The sequence below is a fragment of the Rattus rattus genome, chromosome 3, assembly GCF_011064425.1.
Source record: "Rattus rattus isolate New Zealand chromosome 3, Rrattus_CSIRO_v1, whole genome shotgun sequence".
NCBI lineage: Eukaryota > Metazoa > Chordata > Mammalia > Rodentia > Muridae > Rattus > Rattus rattus.
In genome coordinates, this window is record NC_046156.1 from 158,756,246 (window position 1) to 158,783,457 (window position 27,212).

A 27,212-nucleotide genomic window follows, 5' to 3' on the forward strand; every position below is an offset into this window, starting at 1 on the left:
ACTACAGCCTACTTCATACCAGTATGAAATCGGCCTTATGGAAGGAAGGAAGACAAAATGAAATACAAGACACCACATCATTACCAAAAGCTAACAGACTAGCAGTGGAATGATGGGAGAGATGTCGCAAAGGTAATGACAAAGTGAACTTCTACATGCACAATCAGGGAACAGGGGAAATAGTCTGAGTCAGAAATCCATCCAAGATCAGTTTTCATAGGCAAAATCACAGGAGCTGGTAAAGTAATAACAACTTGGCATCATTTCTTCACACTCCTAGCAGTGTATAATTTTGACGATGAGTGAACATGTGTGTGCTGCACAATTAAGAGAAAACACACTATTTCTGAAATTTTAAATGATTTTTTCAACCTAAAAAGTCAGTTATTTATACAATTAAAATATATACATGTACACAGTGGTTTGGAGTGGTGGCACGTGACATTTTTACTTCACAAGGTTCCAGGCTACCCACTGCTACAAAGTGAGACATTGTTTCAAGTGTAAAGCAAAACAATAAACATATAGTGTAGTTTATATATTACCTATAATGTATATAATTAACTAGGTATATAATTTTTAAAATACAATAATATATGTAAATATACACATTATATATACTTTTATAATGTAATATATAAGTCTTGATAGTATATAAAATATATAAACATATAAACATATATATGTAAATATAGATGAAATATACACAAATACATAATTAATTATATATAATATATAGTTAATTATAATTGGCCTTAAATTTCTGATATATTCACTTATGAAGTGAATTATAAAGCAATGGAAGTTTTCTGTTTCTTTAACATATTGGATTACATTACAAATAAATTAAATTTTATTATGATACATGTCTGAGTCTTAGAGATTGCAATTTGTAAGGAATAATTGATGATAATAAGTGTCCATTCATCTCTGGGAATCTTTGCTTGTTTTTTAGTTTTTTTTTTTTACCTCCAGTTTTTTTTTTTTTCTTTTTTAATTGTGGTCTATGGAGAGATTTCATCGGCAGTGTGTATACTGCTCTTTTATAATTCATATTTACATAAAATTGTGTTGCTTACAGTCTCAGAAGATATTGACTACACTCACCCACAATAATTGCTTTGGCTCTGCTTACTTGAGTGATATGATTTTTTTTTCGTGTTTGTTTCCTATTTTTCTCTAATTTTGTTTATCTGTATACCGTTTTTGACACCTCAATCTGTATTCAGAAAGGAGATTGGCTCTGTGTAGAACAATGAACATTAATATCAAATGCTGTCTACCAATGTTATTAAAGGATGAGTGATGCTGTAATATTTTTCATTTCTTGTGCTGTCGTGTCCTTTGAAAACAGTGCTGAGGATACACCTTTTGTATAAGCAATCCATTCAGTCAAAAAAATATAGAGTAGTCAGTGTTCCTGGGATACCTTTGAAAAATCAAACAAAGCAAAGCAAGACAAAACAAAACAACAAAAGCAACCTCTAAATTTTCAAGTCTTCCATAAAAGGATTTTTATTTAGTAATAGCATTGTATACAAATATTAGCTATTATTAATTTCACTTTTTACTATTCTTGGTATTGTAATGTATTACATTATTTTTCTTATGATATACTCCTTCTATGGGCTTTTTTGTTTCTTTTGAGGGAGAAGGCTTAGCTCCATTTCATTCGTTGTTGTTCATAAATAATTGTTCTTTTCTATGTCATGTAGATTAACCCATTCTTTTCTGCAGCACTGAACCTGAATGCGTATCCTACTCTTCCTTTTATTTTTTCTATAATACAAATTTGAAGTTAAATATTTTTAATTTACTGTGGAATAATTTCTACATATTTTATAGGGTTTATGTGCACTCCCTTTCTAACTTAATATTCTCATTAATTTTAATATTATTTTTATGAGGAATAAACACTTTTAGTAATATATGCAGGATGTTATTTTTGGAATACATTTTTTAGTTTCATCAGGAATTTTATTATGATAATCATGAGAACTATGTTTTTCTAATATTTAAATTTTTTTTATTCAGCCAGTAGTAAAACTTTGGTAAATATCTTGCAAAGATTTGATAACATGTATTAATATGTCATGAGAGTGGTATATTTCTCATTATATGAAACATTGTAGTCACAACGCTTTATTTTCAATACTATTGCCAAACTTGTAGGTGAGCATAGTATCCATTGCTGAGATATATCTCATGACTACCATGTGATCTGTTTATTTCTGTTAATAATTTCATATGTATTTCTTCTCACATTTAAAACAATGTATATCGAAATCTAACACAAAGTTCTACTTTGTGTACAAATTTTATAGTGATAATGAAATATGCCTCTGTAGATCATACATTTTATTCGCTAAAGTTTATTTTTTCTTTGATTACACACACACACACACACACATACACACAATGCACGACGGACATGTACACATACTTATCTATGTTTTGACATTTTTATAATTTTCCATATTTATTATAAAGTGGGTTTATGAAACTGTTGTATAAAATCTTATTCATATATTTCAGTGGAATTTCTTTAGGCAACAAAGCTGTTTATATACTGAACCTAAAACATATCCTGACAGCAATTATTCTATCACTAATAAATTAATTGGCTTTAAACAGAAGCTGGCTACCTCATATTTTGAGAGTAGTACGGCTATTTTTTTCGCTTTACTTTGAACAGTTTTGTTTTTTGTTTTATGGGATTTTCTTGAATTCATTACTGAGAAAGATGTTATTGAATATATAATTTATGGCTGTTTCCATCATATTGCTGATTTGAAAGTTACCTTTTTATCCTTAGTTTTACATTTCTGACTGTGTTGTGTATACATTATTACATTCCTCTTTAATAAATGGAGGACCATTTATAGTTATACAAATTTACAGATGAATATTTCATGCATGTATTTTTCTCCGTCCCTTAAAAGTGAGACGTTAGATAACAATGTCACCACACATGTTTTAGAATTATAAGGACCTGATGCAGAACATTTCTCTCATCTTAAACATACTTTACAATTAGTTCACATTAGTTATGTTTTCTGATTCTATATTCCTGTGAGTGTAAAACTTGTCTGCTTTAGACTAAACAGAATTATCCTCCTTTTGGTGTTAAAAAGGCATAAACAGTGTTTAAGTTCAGGAAATACTATTGATCTTCCCTTATATCCACATTGAAGAACAAGTATCGTTTCTTTCTAAGTGTCAAATATTTTAATTAATTTTGAATGATGAATTCATTTTGATGAAGCCATGTAGCACTAAGTTTGTTTGACACAGGACCTTGATATTTTGTTCCTTCCTGGATTTACCTGTAGGTGACAACTATAAAGGCAGGCTCCAAGAATGCATATTCTCTAACCATGTCTCTTTAACTGTAAATAACACCCATATATGTAACTATCAGCCCAATCTGCGGAAAGCACTGACGTGCCTCAGCTGATTGCAGTGACTGAGACAACTGTTTTGCTATATGTAAGAGAAGCTCATTTCACACAGTAGAAAAAGTAAGCAATCGACTTTGTAGAGAAAGACCATATGGCAAGAAGTTAGGAATTGAATCTCAAAATATGAGGAGGCCTTACATACGGAAACTCCTGGAATTCTCCAGTGTAATGCTTATGTGAAATTGAGGCTACCAACAATTCTGGGAGAATCAATCACTTCCAGTGCCTTGGCTGAGAACAAGAATGCTATCATACAGACAGTCTTGTGGTCTGTAAGAAGACCCGAGTAAGCCATACATTAGTTTGGATGAGCCGCAACAACCAAGGCAATCCCTGCACTTTGGTTTGGCTGTGAGTTACACCTCTTTAGTGATGCACACGCGATGAATGCTCATTCCCCCCCGGTTCACTGGACTCTTGAGACTTGTATTTCTTTTAATGAAGCCATGGTTTATTCAGTCTCTCTCCCTGTCTGTCCTTTATTTATTCTCCCTGTAATATATTGCTTAGAGGATTTTCACAATACACACACAGACACACACACACACACACACACACAAATACACACACACACACACACACACGCATGCACATACCTTTCATCATCACTATTTCATATGTGTCACTTCTTTATAGTGTCCCAAAAGTGATATGATCTCAATTCTTCTCCCAGATATGGCCTTTAAGCTTCCTCAGACCATGAGAGGACCCTGCTTCTCACTGAGTGTAGGACCATACTTAGACCATTCAGTACAATTTTATTGGCATGATGAATGGATCACACCTAAATGAGCTCATTGTTCTGAATTGCATTGCGATTTGGGGAAAATTCATTTTCCAGGACGCACAAAAGGTATCTATTTTGTACTTAAAACCTTACAAAATTATTGCCACTGAGCATAAAAATGACACAGAGGGATTTGGAGGATAATAGCTAACAATAATGGAGGTAAAGCTGCTTATTTCTCTTCCATTCAGATGGTAGGAAGAAGAGAATTAACTTACCTGACCAGGCTTAGAATTCTCACAGACAACAATATCATATTCCCTGGCAAGTTCGGGTGGATTGTCATTGACATCCAGAACTCTAATACCCACGGAGACATGGCTCAGCAAATCAGGATTGTCTGCAAAACACACAGGGATGGATTTAGTATTTCAACACACACTTTAGAGACTTGGCTTGCAATAAATCTCCTTAATGCTGTGGCTTGCCTCTAGCTCTGAATGCAATAACAGGACTGTTGGCAAACGACAACTTTATGAACATTGTCCCTGTTAGAACTCATTAGCGTAGAGAAAAATGAAAAATGAACATCAGGGCTTGACATGAATACCAAAATGTTATTTTTTTATATCAAGAAAATTACATATTATTCAGGAATTGGAGTGGAAGAAAGTTATCAAAACTCTTTGTAAGCTTTCAGAGCCTGAGGGATGAACAATTGGCTTCAGCAATACCTCAAGAGCATAGCAGTTGCTAACAAACCTAAAACCAACAAACAGAATTTTACAATCAAACAAACATAAAACAATTTGTAAAATCTTCAAGGTCCAAATTGTAAGTAAACTAAACTAATAGTAAGGGAGTGATTCATTGTGGTTATTGTTGTTGTAGGGGACTCTGGGTAGTTTATAATAAATATGTTTAATGGAATTTTCATGTAAAATATATTTAAAAACATTCAATTTTATGAAATGTGTTTAAAACTTAGTCTTCACATTTTTCTATAAGCTCACTAACCCTATGATAATAATAGATAATAGAAAATCAAATTTGCCTTTTTTCTTTTTCATTTCACGAAGCCTGTAGAAAAGTAAAACCTCATTGTCTTTAGCTGTCTTGTTCTTGATCTATCTGTGTTTCTCACTTTCTGGTTGTTATTATGTCTTTATGAGTAGATCAAGAAAATTATACTGTAAGAGTTTGCTTGTTAGATTATGTAAATTTGGGAAGATCTGTTGATACACACCATGCAATGGCAACAAAACAAAACCAAACAAACAGAAACTACCCATATTTTACAAATTAAGTATTTGAATGCTTGTGAAGATGTTAGCAATCCTGAAATTCAAGATGCAAATCTCAATGTCCAATATCCAACCCTTTTACATTATCACATGATAAATCATTTACAAAATCCATGCTCAAGGAAAACAATGCCAACTACAAACCGAGATATATTTGTATTGAGTGCTCAGGAATCTCATAATTCTTTATTGGATTGCTTTTATAGGTTATGTCCACATGCAGCTCTCAAGCTAAGGATGAGACACATTTATAAGGAAATAAACAACAACAACAACAACTCTTGGAGGAGTGAGCTGATTTGCCACAATCCATAACACAGTCCAACATTAATGGAAGCCAGGGAAAGAACTGAAGCCAGGAACAGAAACAGAGGGCATGGATGGGTACCACTGTCTAGCTTTTTCCAGATGCTTTCTCAGTCTGCTTTCATATACAACCCAGGGACACATTCCCTGTGCTGGCATTGTCACAGTTGGCTAAGACCTTACAAGTCAGTCAAGAAAAGGTCCTACAGATTTGCCTCACAGCATCCGACAGGAGCATTTTTGCATTTTTGTTGTTGTTGTTCTTGTTCTTGTTGTTCTTGTTATGATTTCTCTTTCCAGATAACTGTAGCTTGTTTCATGGTGACAAATCAGTAAGCAGACCAGTGATGACTACTCTTAAATAAATAGAAGATTTCTCAAGATTGAAAACTAATTAGAGAGCACACTTTACCACTCAACATGGAAACAGAAAACAAGAAATAAATGCATTCTAGTGACATTCTAGTGGCAAACTAAATTGAAGAATATTTAACATAAAATATTCTTAATGATGAAAATTAACAAAACCAATTAATCAGAGATAAAGAAACATTAAAAGTAAATCTAACAAAGCACTTTGGAGCTCTATATTCAGAAAGTTTTATTGAATTTTATTGAAGAATTAACATAATTAATATCACTATTATGTCTGTGCTTAAGGAGAGAAAAATAACATAAGCAAAACTTTTCATATTTATGTGTGGATTCACTATAATTAAATATAGGCCCTTGAAAGCTTCCCATAAAAACTGATTTTTGATTCTAAAATTCATAAACACAAAGGCTAGTCAGTCTTTTAGGGGAAAAATACCATAAAGAGACTTGATATATGACTTATTGAAGCTCTTTTGTCATAGTAAACCTAGGTCCTATGGCAGTGTACAGAACACAGCCAAAGAGAAACAGAAAACAGAGCACAGGTGACTGAGGACGCTGACAGGTTTTGTAGGAAACCCCATGGATGGGGAAATGTCCATCAAAACGAGATTTCATTCTACTTGGTGTCCTCATAACAATGAGAAAAATAATGTTAACACTAATATGTATTACAATGAGAAATTATAATTATTTAATGCTGACCAGTTTTACATGCTACCTTTAAACATCTTTTGAGGGACATAAATGTGTAGCCTCAAATTACACATAAATTTTGAAAAGAATATTAACATGAATATATGATTAAGGTAAAAATTTTCAAAACCAGGAATATATAACAGTCATGAATGTAATAGTCACAAGCTTGAAGTCTGGGGATTGTGTCACCATATCACTTCTTCCCATATGTGACAAAAGACCTGTTTCTCAACCTCCCCTCCATGGGAGAGGCATTTGCACTACAGAGAGGAAAAAATAACAACACAATACAAAAATTAATTTAAGAACTAAAAATAACATCAAAAATCCAATATCATTGAGTGAATGGTGGTTTGTCAAAATCACTAGCATTCTATGCAGACTACATTGACATTTCATTCTAGTGTTGCCAAAACTTATGCAAGAATAAAGCTGACCCACAGATAATTTTTGGATCTATATTTTTCTAGCAAACATCTAGTGATTTTCATGGATATATGCAGAGGATATTTATTTTATACATAAACCATCAGGACAGCTAATGACATTTTCAAAAGAAAAAAATAGGATTCAAACAACAGATGAATAAAGGCAGTAAGTACTGTGTGTTTATATCATATGGAATAAAAATGAATAGCAACATGTCTGTATGCATGTGCAAACTAGTGTAGAGGTAAAACACAGACTAAATCATTTTCTCGGAAATGTCAGAAGTGTATATCTCCACACAATAAACATTATGTCTTACAGGAAAAGCTCAAATAATAAAAGGAAATATATATTTTTAAGGACAAAGCTCTTAGCAGCAACACTACTGTTTGCTTAAAGGTAATTTAAAGGTGAATTGTTTATGAGAATACATGTTTCTGTGAATGTGTGTGGGTGTTTGCATGATCACATGCATGTGTTTCTCATGTGCTAAAGGGTATGTGCGGAGGTCAGAAAACACTTAGAGGGGTCAGTTCTCTCCTTCTGCCAAGTGAGACTAGGGATGAAATTCAAGCCACATGAGACTAGGGATAGAGTTCAACCCATCAGGCTTCAGAGCAGGCATCTTCACTGGTTCAGCATTCAGGCTGGTCCTGTCTAAATTAATTCTTAAATGAAGATGCTTGTTTAAAATCTATTCACCATTATTCTATGTAATGTCTTTTGTGAAGATTTTGAGATCACAGTAAGTTTATTAGAACAATATAAAACATATTAAATCCAATACAGCTAATAGTTTCCTTCAATTCATTCATGTCATTACCAAGAGCTATTATTTTATCCTCTTTACACAGTGAAAGATAAGCTGATATGTGTATATTATTCTAAGTATATTATATAACTAAAGATAAAATAAATACTTAATTATGTTATTTAAAGGCTGGCTTAAGTTCATATGTATTTAATGTGTGTGTGTATGTGTGTCTGTGTGTGTCTGAATGTGTGCGTGTGTGTGTGTTTGTGTATGTGTATGTGTGTGTCTGTGTGTGTGTAGCCAAGCTGTTTTCTTCTAGCACCATGCTACCCTGATACTTGTCATGGAAGCTAGTTTGGCTTTATATGCAATATTTCTCCCTTTGCCTTCTGAGAATACTTTAGACATGTGATATGTTTATTTTACATACTAAATTCTGAGAATCAAAGTAAAATAAGGTTACAGCCTTTGTTTGAAACATAATCAGAATGTTCCTGTATGCTGTATTATTTTATTCTTACTTTAAAATTAGTATTTTAATCCTTCTTTCAATATTTTAAATAAAGTGCATTATTATCAGAGATACTTCAGGAATTCGACGACGCTTGGAAATTTGCAAATTTGCTACTTATAGGCTTTAATTGAGTTTTCCTATAAGATAAAGTTGGGGCATCATGAAAATATTATATCCATGACCATGGGAACAAAGCAGAACGGACAGGTTATTCATGACAATGCACAAAGAAAAGAAAGTATGTAATGCTGCAAATTCTGTGGTTGTACCTGTACTGTGCTCTCATTGTATGTAAATTATTCACGTCATCAGTGTCACCATTAATCACATACACATCTTCTTAGGTTCACACATTATAGCTGGTCTAGAACTCACTTTGTGGACCAGAACAGCCTTCGTTTCATACCCATACCTGTCAGTGCTACCAAAGTGCTAGGATTAATGGTATACACTACCTTTAGTAGTTTAGTAAAAAGTTTCTAACTTTAGTAAAAACAAATTGCCTATTATGAAAAACAAATTCAATACATTAAAATCACAGTCATATTTGTCTGATTTCCATAAATACAATGAGCAGAAAGATGAGCTTATACCTTGCACTTTAACAGGGTTTTTTGTTTTGTTGCTGTTGGTGGTGGTGGTGGCGGGGTTGTTTGTTTGTTTGATTTTTGACTTATTATTTGTTTGTTTTTGAGACAGAGTTAGTACTTCAGGCTGGGCTGTGGCATGTAGCAGAGAATTACTGTGAACTTCTGATAGCCCTCCTACCACCTGCTGATAGTTAATATTATGGGCCAATGCAAACACAGTGTTTTGCTGAACCAGAGAATCAAATGCAGGTATGTGAATATGACAGGAAGAAGTTCCTCCTGATCTAGTTTCCTAGCCTTCAGCTATAGATTGATTAACTTTCTTATAGCAGAGTTATCGTGAAGCTCAAGGTGTAGTCAGGCCAATCTGGTAAGCTTTGTGCTTTGGGTGGTACTCCTTTCTTCTTCTCCTAAGGGTTGGGATAATAACAACAGTCATTAGCCAGCATATCTGGTGCATAAGACTCCATTGTAAATACTATAATCCATGTAATTTGGCGCTAGAATATTTTTGAAATATGACAATATTTTAAAGTCTTTTCCAAGTAGTCATGGCTTATTAGCTGAGTAATTACAAAAATACCATGGTGGAGAAGTTAGTTTACCCTTCCAACAAGACTGCTTTCAAGTCTTCTAGGTTGCCAGGACCTTCACCTTCTTCAAAGAGAGCTGCCATTTCCTTCGCACCACCTTGCAGAAAAGATAAATTCAACAGCCTCCAGAGACATGACCTCGTTTGTAACAATATAGAAGAATCTGATCTTCCAAGAAGATAATGTCATGCTTATCAGGAGATTGAGCCATGAAGAAGTGATGTTATTAGCAATCTGTCTTAATTTTGTCAAAGCAATCTTTAGGCTTCAGGTTGGGAAATCCCCATGCAGTGAATGCTACCATAGTTCTCAGCAGGGTAAGTGCAGATTCAATGAGCTTAGCAAAGGTTCCAGGGGTAGCTGGCATAGTCAAGGAAGTCAATATTTTGCAGATACTTGAGCTTAAACCAATGTTACCTCGGATTCTCATGACAAATGACAATTTAACTTCTGTAGGTCCACAGAAATTGACAGCTTTTCTTTTCTTCCAAGAATTTGAATCCCAGTCCTCCTTCCCAATGATCTTGGTGAGGTTCCTCCTTGCATTCAGGAACCTATTTGGGCAAACTGTTGCAGGTGTTTCAACTCGGCAAAATTCACTCACTTTTCTTATAAGATTTTGACAAAAAAGGAACATTTTTTCGCTTCTCTGGATGACCCTATAATTCTAGCCAATAGGAAGAACTACAATACATATTTTTGTTTATTAAAAATGTTTTCCAAATATTCCCTTTATCACATCATAAAAATCACTAAGGAGGCAGAATATTCCAATTTTATTTTCTCTGTCACCATATTTGCTTGTTTGGAAATGAAGATAGTTTGGGTGCTTTTAATTGCATTTTAAGTGATGTGTTATAGCATATCACAGCAAAAATTGTGATATGATGATTAGTATGATTCAAATGATCTATAGTATTTTATTTCCACTTTGTGTGTGTGTGTGTGTGTGTGTGTGTGTGTGTTTGAGAATGAAAGCACATGTATACCATGTGCACTCCTGAAAGTCAAAGGACAATTTCTGTGAGTTGTCTCCTCCTGTCTTGTATTCTGGAATTTGAACTCAGTTTTGAGGACTTTTGGCAAGCTTTTCACATGCTGACCCAGTCTCGTGTTTATATTAGACTTGTTTGATTAGAGAAACTACATTTACATTTACGAGGGGCCATGTTATATATATTTCCTCCTTTTTTTGCTTGCTTTATTTGATCAGGTTTTCATATCAAGAAATAAAATATTATTTTAAATAATGTATGACTACAGATAATTAATATGATTTTTGTATTTGAAAATTACTGAAGCTTTGTTTTATAACAGACAAATAAAATGGTTTATAATAAATTATTGAAGGAACTTTACCTGATTAAAAATTAAACTAACTTCACATGCATAAAATATTGCTATCAAAATATAAAGATAATAGTTCACAAAATAAAATACATATTTAAAAATGCAGAAAGGGGAAGGTAGAATTAATTCATCAAAAATATACCTCATGAATTTTCCATTTTTTTCTCAGTGAGGATAATTTTTGTTTATTTATTTCATAGTCATTCTCTAAGTTCTTAGCTGAAATGAATTACTTAAAAGGAACCCATTTTCTTGAAGACATGGATTTGTCCAATTTACACAGAAATCCAACAATTCCCTGAAGGTCTTCAGTGTGATTGCTTGACAGTAACACCAGTCAGAGGCTTCAAATTTAAGCTGAGCCTTTGATCTTAGAGAAATGAACACTGTCTTTGTTCTGTAAATCATAAGTCTAGAGTCAAAATAATTCACTCTTATTTGAAATTAGAAACTGTAACTTTTCACCATGATTAAAAAATAAATTAGAAACTATCCTTTAACTATGCAAAAGTGATTTGATAGGTCAATTGAGTTAGATCAAGGAAAACCTAGCCAAAATGTGTCCCCTGATATTTTTAACATTTCTGAATTCTACCATTTATTTTCTGCAATAGTAGTCTTACTCATAATAACTGCGAATAGTTTTTCAGCTTTCATCTTTGTAGAATACATAAATTCATTACACGATCAGTTCTTACACTGCCATTTCAGTTCGCATTTATAATTATGGATCTGTGAAACCTTAAACTTCACTCACAATGGATGTATTTATTTTTAAGTAACCCAAATAACAGGAGGAATAAAATCTTTTCCATATTCTAATTTTTCTGATCCAGCAGTGTAAATACAATAACATTTTTTAACATCATCAAGGCAGAAAAATTTTCACTTAATTTCAAAAACGGAAAATCATAAGAAATGTTTTAGCAAATCATGATAATATGCTTAAAATATATTTGAATTAAGGATTTGTGGTATTTGCCAGCCTGACCATTTTTCAATGACAAATTTCTCGATGAGCTTACAAAGGTTTATATTTTAGAATACATTTAAATTGCTTAAGGCTTTTGCCAGAAAGCTTATAAAAGGGCCACATATCGAGTCATCCTAGAAGCCTAAGAGCAACCTAAGTGAAAGAACAGCTTGACAGTTATTAAAAGATTTCCAAATATAGAAACGTTTCTGCTTTGTCTGACATGCTTTGAGATTTTATAATTTCCTCACCTTTTGAATTGAGTCACTTAAAAAAAAAAAACCTGAATTTCTTTATTCTCTTAAGAAATGAGTCTCCAGGCTTCGATTCCACTCCTGGGTTCATCTTACTACTGTGTAGTATTTAAATTCAAAGCTAAGTACAATAAAGTATCTGGCTCAGAAGTAGAACTCAAGAACACAACTTTCTGTTTCTGGGAAAAGAACAAGTGTGCATTTCTCATGAGGTCTTACTACGCACCATAAATTATCCTGAAAATAAGCAAGCTCTGATAAAACTACTCTGGTATATCAGACAGTTGAGGATACAAAAAAAAAAAAAATCTCTGTTTCTTGAGAGAAAATGGCATAGTGAACAGTGGATTGTGAGTCAACAAAATGAGGCAGGTTGTTTAACATTTAAATGAGTTAATTCCAAAGAAGCCATGGTCAATTTAACAATCTATTTCTTTTCATTTTATATACACATGTATTTGTGTGTGCCTGTGTGAATGTATAGGCCACAAGCGGGAATGTCTTCAGTAGGTAGAATTTGGGTCAGATCGCACAGGGTTCCTTTGAACAGTGGTTGTTTGCAGCCAAGTTCAGAACCCAACCTAGGTTCTCTCATATCGCAAAAAGGCTTCCCTACTCATAAATCATCTCTCTAGACCATAATCTATGGTGAAAATTTTTTCAACTCACTTGATCCATACAGCATCATATCACAAGACAGTTGAGGACAGACCAATTACTATGACTAACTTAGAATCCAAGCTGTCCTCTGCAACCTACCACAGCAAGAACAGAAACTAAACTAGATTGTCTCCTAAACATATGCCTTTTATTGTATCATGGTAAAAAAAAACCTGAGAATTAAACTACTGTATATTTTGGATAATCTGTACTTATATACATGTACTCATACAGATGTTATAATAAGCCAAATTTATAAAATTTCATTTTACTTTAAGCAGAAAAATATACCATAAAAAGAATTGAAAGGACATTCTATTCTGGAAAAATGTGTACCCCAAGTTACTGTCAAAATGAGTTGTCCTCATAGAAGCACTAAGTATACTAGTTACCTGAATCTGGCTAATGAAAATGGAAAAGAGACTTGCCAATCAAGAAACTTCAAATAATCCATTGCATAATCCAGTTGGAGCTAAAATTAGTATTACTATAAGCTAGTTAGTAAGTATTATCATGATAAATATTTGAGGGGATGAATGTATTAGTTTATATGATATGATCATGATATTCTCTCTACACTTATGTACATATCCCTGAAGGTCCATAAGTGAACACAATTATTTTGTGTGAATTGTGGTGGATAAATAAAAACAAGATGAGGGAACACTTAAGCCCAGCTTGAAACACACACACACACAGAGAGAGAGAGAGAGAGAGAGAGAGAGAGAGAGAGAGAGAGAGAGAGAGAGAGAGAGAGAGAAGGGAGGGAGGAAGGGAGAGAGGGAGAGAGAGATTATATATCAAGGGACAGGAGAGAGAGAGACTATATATCAAGGAACAGTAGTAAAGGTTTCTGTTATTTAATCACATATTATTTTTATCTTTATTTATTCATTGAGATAACATCTATGTACTTTATATGTTAAAAGTAACTTTATTTCCAGTGAAGTCTTTAAATTACCTTAATAGGACAGTCATGCATAATATTTAAATTTACAAATCTTGAATAATACTGCTTCCATGTAAATCTTGGTTCTGGTCATTACAAGGTTTTGGAATTTGAAGAGGTTATATACCAAAAAAGAATATATTTTCTCATCTGCAAGTAATTATTACACTGTGGATCGCCAAAGAATCTTGACATAATACTTGGCATATAGTAAGATAATAAGGGCACAAGCATATAAACTTTATACAGTAGGTCTTATGAAATTTATGTTTCTGTTTATTTGGAGTTTTCGAAGTGTCGAAGATTGGAATAAATGACTAATGGGCAATAAGTAGAGAGGATTAATGTTAAAGGGGAATGCCTCAGAATCTCTATGACTGTTTCGATGAATTGGTAAGGGATTTCAAATGGGTGTGAATTTTTAAACTATAGAAATATAGAAACATCTGCCCATTTCATTATGTCACAATGATGTGATTGAAGAAACTTTAGAAATGTAAGCCAAATCAACATTCCTTCTGAATAAGACCGTAATAGTCACTCTCAAAATTAATACAGGAAAGTTATAGAAAACAAATAGTAAAAGAGTAAAATGCATATTACCTGTGAATTGCTTCAACTATAAAATTTTATCCTATTTGAGTTTAACTTTTCCTGTTTATATATATACATATATATATATATATATATGTGTGTGTGTGTGTGTGTGTAGTGTGTGTATGTATATATATATGTATGTATATATATATATATATACTCAGTTCCACTTTTATCTTGTATATATTATATTCAAATTTCTTCCAAAATATAATAGCATTCTCATTGTATATCTAATAATCATTGGTATTAATTTAACATGATTTCCAAGTAAGTTTATGGTAGTCATAGGACTTACATTTATTATTTTACTATGTGCAAAGTATTATATTAAGATTCTTTTGTTATCCTCATTGTAAGAATTTCTTGCAGAGAAAAAAAATGTATTATGTCTTGTTAAATAACCTCTCCAAATTACAAAGCTTGTAATGACCAGAAGCAAAACTTATATGGAAAAATATTATTTCAGATTCTGTAAAAAATATTATGCATGACTGTCTTATTAAGGTAATTTTCTTTGTTGGCAAGATATATATATATATATATATATATATACATATATATTATTGACTTTAATACAGTAAATAAAGAAAATAATTACACATGATTAAATAAAAGAAACCATTACAGTAGTCACTTCACAATTTCTAAAATCCTAGACTCATACAGATATTAAATAATATTTTCTATAAACTTTAATTTTCTAGATTTTTAAGTTTTTAAGCTTCTTTGGAACTAAATATAACAGTTAGTTTGAATGAGTTATATTGAATGAGTTAAAATAAGAAAATTGAATAACATTTAATATAAATTGGTAAGTTGTTAAATTTCTTCTAAACATAGAATTATTAAAACTTAAGTGAATAGTATGTATTTGATAATACAATCTAGAATATTACCAATAATACTCCTTTATATGTATATATAGGCATCTAGGATATATGACAGGAAATATGTTCTACAATATACATGGAGTATATTTAAAGTTTAATATATCAGCAACATCCCTAATACTAAAACCAAAAATGCTTAAAATAACTCCAATACCATTGTTAGTTGCAGAGTTCTGCTTGGCCATGTAAGGTGCAGAATGGTTCCAGCCATGGAACATAGCCACCAGAGTTGAAGATTGCATTGGGCATAAGGTTTGTTACTGAAACAATGTATATATGTTCATGTTCATAATTTATGTATATTCTTCCTTTGAGGAATACCCTGTCTGCCAAGGTAAAAGATTCCATGCTACTAGAGACAGCATGAGTCTGAGAACAAGGGTGGATCTATTGTCTCAGCAAAATGGTAGAATGCTGTGATCTTCAGGACAACTTTTAAAGCTTTAGAAAAGAACTCTAAGAGTTCAAATATATATATATATATATATATATATATATATGCTTTTTCAACTATGCAAAGTTAAGGATGCAATATAAATTATATGAGTGGCTTCTTGTATTTGAAAAATGGAAGCAATTCCACTATGACACTGAGCCAGCATGTCAAAAGATACAAAGAAAGGAAGATTACTGAATTCAAGGTCAGCCTGGGACAGAGTAAATTTTGGTCCAGGCATGGTCAGAAGGGTTATTTCAGGGAGGATGGTACCCAGCTAACTTTAAAAAGGCAGACAGATCTCTGAATTATTTTGTAATGTTAAGGGAAAAAAAAAACTGTACTTGCTGTCCTTTTCCTAAGGGGCTAGGGTCATAGAATGCTGATTTGTGAGGTGAAGAGGGAAATTCTTCTTCTTCCTCTTCCTTTTCCTCTTCCTCTTCTTCCTCTCCCTCCTCCTCGTCCTCCTCGTCCTCCTCGTCCTCGTCCTCCTCCTCCTCCTCCTCCCCTCTCCTCCTCCTCCTCCTCGTCCCCTCCTCGTCCCTCCTCGTCCTCCTCCTCCTTCCTCCTCCTCCTCCTCCCCTCCTCCTCCTCCTCCTCCTCCTCCTCCTCCTCCTCCTCCTCCTAAATTTTATTGTTAGCAGATCTCAAACAGGCTGAGAATGTAATTAGGGGAATGGCACCCTTCACAATATTCACAGATAATGGAAAATATCCTGGTATGACTCTAACCAAGCATGTGAAAGATCTGTATGACAAAAACTTCAAGTCTCTGAGGAAAGAAATTGTAAAAAACCTCAGAAGATGGAAAGATCTCCCTTGCTCATGAATTAGTAGTAGGATTAATATAGTAAAAATGGCCATTTTACCAAAACCAATCTACAGATTCAATGTTATCCCCAACAAAATTCCAACTTAATTCTTCTCAGAGACAGAAAGAACAATTTCCAAATTCATCTGGAATAACAAAAAAATCCCAGAATATCAAAAACCATTCTCGACAATAAGAAAGCTTTTGAGGAAATCACTATCCCTGACCTCATGCTGTACTACAAAGCAAACATAACTCTTTAAGAAAATTTTCTAACAGGATTTCTGATTTTGGTCAGAATATCCATGGAGACCAAATGGTGCACTTTAGAATTTTTTTCTAATAGCTACCCAAAGAAAACTGCTTGCAGAGCAAACACAGCTCTTTGAGATTTTTTTTAGAAAATCCAAGAATTTCTTATTCAGAAATCTCATAAGCTATCCAGAGAGCTTTTAGATTTTTTTTCTAATAGCTATTCAGAGAGCTGTTTCTATCAGAAAGCTTCCTCTCTCTTCTTTTTTTTTTGATTTTGATTATTTATTTATTTTTCTCCATCTTTATTAAATTGGATATTTCTTATTTACATTTCAATTATTACCTTTCCCGGTTTCCTTGAACAGACTAGAGACCCAAGATATATCTACAGAGAGCTGTCTAAGGAGACATTTGAAGCAGAACACGGGCCATAATCTTGAACCATTAAGTCCTTTGTTTTACCAATCACAGACATCCCTTTCTCAGAATCCCTCTCTGACCCCAGGCTTGTCTTTGGCCATTCGGATGCAGATATGAACTATTGTAAAATTATTAACGCTTCAAATAAAAATGAGTAAATATGACAATTTTCTTTTCAATGTGCAAACTTGTTTTAATTTCCTCTAGAGTATGTCACAATCAATAAGCCATCAATTATATCAGCATATTAGTTTAATATAAAAAGTAAAATTTAATACACTCAATAAATGTTCAATAAATAAGGATGAAAAATTTGGTCCTTGATGGTCCGTAGTTAGTATGTCTAGCACCATATGAATAACTACAAGCATCTCTACAATTATGGAAACATGCTAGATATCACATAAGATTTTAGAGACAGAAAATATGAATTATCCTAGGAAATATCTCAATGCAGCAGGATTACCTACAACTACAAGAAGTGCTTTGTCTTTCTCGGATGTGAGTCATGATGCATGTTCTCTAGTATGTAATGATATTGTAATGATTCTCATCAAGTTACTGTGCATGCATGTAGCATAGAAAATGTTACAGGTTATTGATTATAAGGCAATGAAACTTGAGGCAATAAACAACAGAAAAATGCAGCAAACTGAAGAATCAGTAAAAAATAGATCAGATCAAACAAAATTTGAAACCCATTTCTCTAAATGTTTTGTAGATTAATAGATGTCTTCTAAACCTAAGAAAACTGATTCATTTTTCATAAATAAAAATACTCTAGGGGTTGGGGATTTAGCTCAGTGGTAGAGCGCTTGCCTAGCAACCGCAAGGCCCTGGGTTCGGTCCCCAACTCTGAAAAAGAAGAGAAAAAAATACTCTAAGGAGTTTTGATAGACTCCAAGATGTTACAAACCCTTCCACCCACAAACTCATATTATAATACAATGCTTTCCTCCAAGTGTAAGTCAATCTTTATCATCATCTTCACTGAATCTTGAATCATTAAGAACACTCTAATGAATCTAGAAAGATTTAATTGAGCAGGAAGACAGAAAGACATAGCCTTGAATGGCACGTGGTACAGTCCTATAGCCTGGAGTCCTCAACTGAATAAAACATCATAGCCAAAACCTATACAACTATTTCCTGGACAGCCTGGAATCTGAACCATTCACTAAAATCATTCTTGTTTTAGTCATCTAAGAAGATGTGTGAATAATATTCCTAACAGGTATTTTAGGTTTTTATTTGGAGTACAAATTTTGCCCGTCACTCCTTAGCATAGACATTGACATATATATGCACACACAGATTTCCAGATAAGTGTCTTATTTCTCTTGACTATTGGTGAAAGCAAAACCAACTTCACTGCTGATATTCCCTTTGTGTGCCAAAGGAAGAAACCGTGCCAATTTGATCTCTGTGTGTGCTGAGTAAAATTGATGATATGAACACATTTGTGGAAGACATATATCAAAATATCATAGTGACAGTAACAAAATGATATGTAGAAGCTTTGGGAACTTGAAACCACTCATTCTCTGCTAATAGATTTTTGAATTATTATATGCACCTGCTTAAAAAATAATTTCAGATTAAAGGCAACTGGGACTACCTTCATAACTCCTAAATTTAATTTGTACCACGTGAATTTACCAGTTGAGCAGTTGAATTAAATTTAAAACTTGGGGCCTTGGTCCTTAAATATATTTGCATGACAAGAAAAGAGTGAATAAGTAGAGAAGACATAAAAATTGCTTCTCATAGGGAAAGAAGAAGCAAGAAGGAAAAGAAAAAAGAAAAAGAGAGGGATGCGGTGAGAGACAGGGGTAGATAGTCTTGTGGGCCATACCTTTCATCGATGAAAAAATTAGGAAGAGAGAATATTTCCTGTATTTAACAAAGTTGATGTCATCAAAATATTTGTGCCAATAATTTTAATAAGTATTTTGAAGTAGGCTGTTCAGTAAAGTTAAAATACAGGTGTTCTTACGTGCAAAATGGCAAAAATATAGTAGAAGCAATAATGCTTGGCAAAATGTAATGTGATGTTAACACTTGGCAAAGTGCAATGCGATATTATTTGCTTATACCTAACCCTTACAGAAAACTAGACTAGAAAGGAAGAAGCTGTAATTTTTCTAATAAGTTAAGAAGAATTTTCTGGATATTATTTCATTTGAATACTTCTAAAGATGATTAACTAAAAAGCAAAACTAAAAATGAAATTAGTAATAATTATAAAAACATGGCATAATTGGAAGCTATGAATAAACCCATGTTGCATATATTTCAAAAAAAACCCAGCTATACTGCTGTTCCTGGTCAGATCTCCCTAAAATGCTTCATCATTCCACAAGGAACCGTGCTCTACTAAGTTCCTACTACCTTTATTCATAATAGTCAGAAACTGGAAACAAGCCAGATGTCCCTTAGCCAAAAAATGGATACAGGCACTATTAAAAACAAGGGCATCAAGGAATTCTACAAGGAATTCTGTAGACAAATGGCTGGAACTAGAAAATACCATCCTGAAAGAGCTAAACCAGACCTAAAAGGACATGCGTAGTATCTACTCACTGGTAAGTGGATATTAGCCACAGAATATCCATGGTTGCCTAGGCCAGTCTTGACTTTGAGAGTGATTCTGAGAAAGGGTGTCTGTGAGCAGGGAAAGGAATGACTTGAAGTCAAATTGTGTTCTGCTGGATACAGCTCTTCCAGTCTGCGTTTCTCCATGTTCTGCTTTCTCTCTATCAAGCTCTCTGACTATATTCTGCTTGCTTGTTATTCTAAGAGCCCTTTCTGTCCATGTCCTGGTTGCTTGTTATTCTTGAGAGGACTGAGACAGGCTGACTCTATGACAGACTTCAAACTGGAAGGTCAAGAGACTGGGCCTAAATTTCTGTTCCCCAGAACTGGTCAAGTACAGGCAAATCAGTAACTGGAAAACCTCCAGGCCTCCAGCAGCCAATCAGAAACTGCCCCACTGTCAGAAGCTGCCCTGCTACCTGGCCAGAAACAAAAACAATAAGTCAGCAAGAGTTTTCAGGCTTCCTCAGCCACATTGTACAGGCCCACACACACCAAAAATGGTTCTGGAATGTCCCTAGAGATTGGCTCTTGTCAACCAATTAAGATAAAGGTCACCTGGCTGCAGAGATGGCTCAGCAGTTCAGAGTGCTGTCTGCTCTTCCAGAGGTCCTGAGTTCAATTCCCAGCAACCACATGGTGGCTCACAACCATCTGTAAAGGGATCTGATGCCCTCTTCTGGTGTGTCTGAAGACAGACATTGTAGTCATGTTAATAAATAAATCTTAAAAAAAAAAAAGATAAAGGTCACCTAACGTGCTTTACATTTGGCCTGTGAGTTCCCACAGGCATCAACATCTTGAGGAATGGGATGCATCTTGGTAAATGGGATACCCCAGAAGGCTGGATTTCTGCACAATAAAACGCTCTTTGCTTTTGCATACTTTCTGAGTCTGAGGTACCATGCTTCAATGCATCTTCGACCCTTGCATTCTAAGATTTCTCTGTCCATGTCCTGCTTGCTTGCTATTCTAATAATTGCTTGTGTCAGTTCTCCAATCAGTTCTTTTTATCCTAAAATCATCTCTGAATAGTGCTTCTCCTGCAGAGCACATGTCCAGTCTTCTTTTCTACACATCAATCCAGTCACTTACTCCAGGTTTCTTTTTGATTATCTTATGAATCAACATCCCAGACCCCAGCCCTTTGATTATTAGAAGACAGCAAGCTTCCTTTTTTATTCTTAACATTCCATAAGAAATCAGAGATCTGTCTCCCTTTGTTAAACACAGTTAGGTGGGACCCTGCGGTGAAATTACCATTTCCACCATGCCTAGTTCTAACTTTGTTGTGTCCTAGGCTGACCCTGAACTCTGGAATTCACCTGTCTTTGTATGCATAAACAAAAAAACTCATCACTCCCTAAATCTCTTTATTTTTTTCAAGTTGGCTCACAGCGCAGCTCCTTTTGTTCCTTTAAATTTGTGAAGCTCCTCGCATAATTCTTATTGCATCCTTATTTTTTCATAGTTGAGAAATTATATATTTTCAAACTCATGTAATTAGAGCTCTTGCACATAGCTTTCTGGGCTGTCCTGAGGTCCTAGTGTTTACTGTTTGTCTGAGACATAGCCACACCCTCTACTCCTGAACTCACACTGTTTCTAATTATCATAAAGTCATTAACACTAACGCGAGGACTTTCCTTGGAAGGAAGGAGTCCTCAATTGCTAGTATTGGTTCTAGCAAATATGCACATTATTCCACAAACAAGCCTTACACTCACAGCAGCCATTGCCACTTGTGGAACTCACAATGGGGCTGTTCCAGGAGCAGAAACCATTTCACTCTCTTCCTACCAACCTGTGCCACCCATGGCACATGCTACATCCAACAGACCCAAAGAAGACAAGTCACAGAGAAGGACCAAGGATGCTTCAATCTCTCTTAAAAAGGGGAACAAAATACTCATTGGAGGGGAGGAAGGAGGGAGGGAAGGAGAGAGAGAGAGAGAGAGAGAGAGAGAGAGAAAGAGAGAGAGAGAGAGAGAGAGAGAGAGAGAGAGAGAGAGAGAGAGACTTGATTATGAGAGGGGGTGGTGAGAGCAAGGGGAGTGGGGATCATGTGTGGGGAAAGGCAGAGAGAAGCCCACTGAGAAAGCAACAAGAATGAAGAGAAAAGCAATTGCTGTGTATGGGGGTGTTTGGAAAAACTCTCTTAAGAAATCCCAGAGACCTGCTATGGGGGCGACTCCCAGGAGTCAATGTAAGTGACCTTATCAGAGATGTCTAACAGTGGGGTCATGGAATCTGAAGACACCACCTACTGTAGTCAGGCAGGACTCCCTCTGCAGGGATAGGAACACCAACCTACCCACAAATTTTTCAACCCAAAATTTGTCCTGTCTAAATGAAATTCAACAACCAAGATGGAGCAGAGACTGAAGGAATGACCCACCAATAACTAGTCCATCACATATGACATCACAAATCTATGACACTATTAATGATACTCTTGTTATGCTTGCAGACAGAAGCCTAGCATAACTGCCCTCTGAGAGACTCCACTCGGTGGCTGACTCAGACAGATGTAGATACCCATAGACAAACATTGGACTGAGGTTGGAAACTATTAGTGAAATTTGGGGGAAAGATTAAAGCCCCTAAAGGGAAAGTGAATCCCACAGGAAGACCAACAGAGTCAACTAACCTGGACCCTCGGGTGCTCTCAGAGAATGAGTTGCCATCCAAAGAGCATATACAATCTGAACGGACACATACATAGCAGATGTGAAGTTCAGTTTCCATTCCAAACAACAGAAGTGGAGTTTCTACCCTAAAGCCTGACTGGTATCCATTCCCAAACAGGACTGCCTTGCCTGGCCTCACTGGTAGACTATATGCCCAATCCTGTCGTGACTTGATGCACCAGGTTTTAATACGTGGTGAAGCATCACCCTCTCAGAGTAAAAGAAGAGGGGAAATGGGGGAGAGAACCTCAACGTGATGACTGGGAGAGGTGCAGCATTTGGGAGTTAAATAAATTAAATTAAATATCAGAATTTGAAGTTCACAGATATGGGAATAAGGTCACAGACAACAGAATCTCACTACATTGGAGCGGTGAGTGATAAAGTATATCACTTCCAGGGTGACGTAAATGCAGAGTACATAGGAGTCACAAGATCTGAAGACAGGTTTTGAAATACCACTTCCTAGGTAAGGCATAGCTACTGCAATCAGGTTCGCCCAGCAGGAGTAGATGATATCACTGTGTGTGAATAGGAATAGACCTTACAATCTGGCATAGACGGAGGGGAAAGGATTCCTTTAAAGCCAAACTATTAGCTGTTGATAGGTTCAGGGGAAGGGGAACCGCTGCCTTCAATTGTGTACCACTGCTGACTTCATCCTGCTCTAGTGAATGTTCCCTTTCCACTGCTCAAGTAGATAGTCCTAGATAAAATAAGTGGGTCCTAAACCGTAACCCAAAATTCTGAATCTTGAACAAAGGATTGATATTACATATGGATAGGGTAAGCATTTTAGGGATGAGTAGGAAATAAATGAGGGGGTGGGGGGACAGAAATCAGAATGTATTACATGTGTTTATAATTGTCAAAAAACACAATCCATACAAAGGACATAAGCAGTCTTGACATAGACTTAGAAGTTGCAAAATACGAACAGTATGAATGTGAAAGCTTATGTCACGCTGAAAAGAATTTTATGTGTCCTTGATTGGATCATGGACTCCTGAGGTATCCAGTCCCATTTAATTCTGTAAGTGTCTATAGCAGTCTTATTTGAGATTAACATTTCAATTGACAGGCCAAACAATGCTGATTGTCCTTCATGCTGTACTTGAGCATCATTCATAAAGAACTGAGCACAGCAAAAAGACTGACTCTCAAGGGATAAAGAAATCCCTTCCTGATAGCATTCACCCTGAAGTGGAAGCTTCTGCTTGTTCAAGTCAGCTTGTTTGCCAGCCTGTCTTCACACTCTGACTCTGCACTTCAGAGCTGTGAAGACCTGCAAAGCTCTGAGACTGTGAGTCAATAATGCCTGTTGATAAGTCAGACTCTTCCTGTTCTATCTCCTTTCCTCTCTATCTCCTCTCTCTCTCTCTCTCTCTCTCTCTCTCTCTCTCTCTCCTCCTCCTCCTCCCTCCCTCTCCCCTCCTGCCCCCTCTTCCTTCATTCCCTCCCTCCCTAATTCCCTCCAGAGATCATGGAGAGATTATACTCAAACCCCTTTTGGTTCAAATTTCAACGGTGCAAGCTTTCCACAGATGCTTTTTTTTACAAAGTAGTAACACACCAAGAACTGTAATAGAGGATGCAATAAAAGTTTTAGTTCTGAACTTACAGAGAACTTTTTGTATATATCTTACTCTAGTGCCCTCTTAACAAATATGAAAATGATATTATCTCACAATTTGAATAAATACAATTTACAAAATCTTAATCAACCTTCGTAGGATAAACTGTAGGACAAATGCTCGCTCTTGAAAGTCATTGGATCATGTAATGCACAGAGAAAACAAAGATGTACTGTAAATTCAAATATACACCTTTTGTTATGCTTCAGTGTTCTGTCTCCGTGATGGTAATATCTGTTGTCTGGGTTCACTGAAGTATTTGTTGGGATAGTATATCCAGTAAAGTACAGCATGGAGGAGCCAGATATCCCAGGATGTGGGAGGTATGGTAGTCCTCGTGCTAACAGATAAGCATGAACGGAATGAGGAATGTTAAACACACAGGAGTGTCCTTCCAAGGAGAGAGCTCTGTAACTTGCTTTCCACCCATAAGGGTGGGAGTTAATGTGGTTTATGCCATTGTTACCTTTGTGCTATCTATGTGCCTGAGATCACACTGATATCCCTAACCCCCAGAACCTTATCATGAGCTTGTTTTTCTCAGTCACTCTATAGAATTTATCTTTATGAAATATGCCCCTTGTACTTTAAAGAGTAGATGAAGTAATGTCTTAAGTTTTATTCTCTAAACAGGATTGAGTTAATTAACATCATTTAAAAAAGGTTTTTGTTTTTTGCTTTTTTAAACCATATTATGCTGTGCTCACATATACCTAAAATAAAGAACTCATGGTCAGACATTTCAAGTGTGAGTCAGCACAGAATACTTAGCTCATTGTCAGTTCTGTGGTTTGTTACTCTATTGGCCATGGTAGTCACAAAGACCCACACACAATTCCTTTTGGTCGCAGAAGAAAATAATATCATAGTCTAGGCATGTTATTGTTGCTTTTATTATGTACTTAGGTGATTGAAGCATCACGAACCTGAACAAGGACGGAAGAATCAACTCATTTACATTTTATTTAGTCAATGTCTCTATGATTGACTTCAGCCCTTAATGAATGTACACAGGTTCATTGGGTGAATTCTTCATTGTCATACTATAACCTTGTATGTATAACATTGTCTGTTCAGTGGAAAGAAACCACAGCTTTCTTACTTCTTTGGCAGCCTCTCCCTATATAGCCTAGGCCAGCCTTAGTCTCTGTCCTTACATTTGGGTTGCACAGTATTACATGTGTACTATGCACCCCATGCCTAAGTATTTCTGCATCTCCTAAATCGTCTCTTCTATCCCAAGAGGGCTCTTCTCTCATTTGCATAATTTCCAAAGCAGAAAAAAATAATGTGCTTTAAATATTAACCAGTAAAAGCAATTCTATAGGGTAATCTACTCTAGAAAAAGATTATGTTAAGAAGAGTTTTAAAAAGAATCTGGAAAAATAGCAACCACATTCCTAAAGAGAACATGTTTTGCCTGTGTGGCTAATGTTGAAGTGAAGTCTCACAATTATGGGAGATCCTCTGCCAATACTGCGGGACAGTTAGGCTTGGCAGTAGGTACCAGCCTGTCTGCATCTCAGAAAGCAATCTCCCAACATGGTTATAAAATCATAACTAGTGCTTATTCTTTCTGTACACCTGTTTATGGTTAGGATTAAATTATATTTCAGTAATGCTCATTGAATGGGTCTCTAAGGCTTTTTTATTACCAACTATAAACTGCAGAAAATTACAATTTACTATAATGTTTTACTTAGTAGATATGTATTAACTCTGTTCTCACAAGAAGAAATAGCAAATAAAAAATATCAAATAAATAATTAAGATTTTACCTTTACAAAAATAGGACTTTCCTGTAGTAAAGACTACAAATGATACATTTTTTTTTAACATCATGACTCTGTCCATTTATATACTGGTTTGTCCAAAATGCAAATGTTATTGGGAATTAAGTAATGATTCAGTGGTAAATAACTATTCCTACCTAAATCCCAAGAATTAGTTCTTTCTTCTGAGAGATTCCCTTGACCTTTTCAATATTCCTTTATAGATTTAACATATTAATTTCAGTTTATCATCTCATTTTTAATATTATTCATTAACCATTTAAATGATTCAACAAAAGGATGCAAAATTACACATTTGGCCTAAATATTGACAAAATCAAAATTATCCAGAATAACATGAAATGAATCCATTCATATGTTCTTTACAACAGAACTTTAAAGGGTCTAGTGAACATTTTATTTCCAATATTATGATGATAATATAATTTCAATAAATAAAGAGGCAAAAGCATTATAAAAGTTAGAGGTTTTGAAGAATTCAGTGGTATCTACTGGAAATGACAGGATCAAGCATTTATCAGCTCACATTATGACTGCCAGCACAAGTTCAAGTCATGCAACATTTCAGCATGGATGCAGAGAAGTCGATGGTACTCTTGTGTTCATGACTAAAGGACTAAAGAGAGTTGATGACTTAGCTAAGGTAGGTTGGCCATGAAATAGTGAATGATGTCTAAGGTAGGTTGTTCTTGCTCTAGTGAACGACATCCTATTTGGGAGTCTGTGTGCAACACAAAATCAATTTTGCAGCTTGTAAGAAAGAAAGAGTGAATGAAGTTGGAAGGAAAAAACTAAACCAGGGCTGATGGATTTGGGAGGAATTATAAAGAGAAATGGAAGGGCATCATAATCCAAATGAATTGTTTGTGTGAAATTCTCAAAGAATTTATTAAAATTATGATTTTTTAAGAAAGAATATAAATAATATGGACAGAATAAGTAAAGGTTGTCACAGATTTGCATGGAATTATAGCAAAGATATCGGACAAAACACAAGGCTATCGCTTCACACTCTCAGCAGAGGGTAAGCAGGGAATTCAATATGCAGAACTTGTGATCTCATATTCAGGAATATAAAAATGGTTTAGCTTTCTAGGAAAATGGTTCATTAGAGAAGTGGTTAGGCATGGAGTTATCATGTATAACCACA

The 27,212-nt window shown here is 34.9% G+C and overlaps 1 protein-coding gene across 1 annotated transcript in view; it reads right to left on the minus strand.

The window, feature by feature from the left end:
* Cdh18 (cadherin 18) overlaps positions 1–27,212 on the minus strand; it is a 242,554-nt gene that overhangs the window by 27,377 nt on the left and 187,965 nt on the right. The window contains exon 7 of the mRNA XM_032898746.1: positions 4,467–4,588. Within this exon, the coding sequence (XP_032754637.1) occupies positions 4,467–4,588 (122 nt within the window). The remainder of the gene's footprint in view (positions 1–4,466; positions 4,589–27,212) is intronic.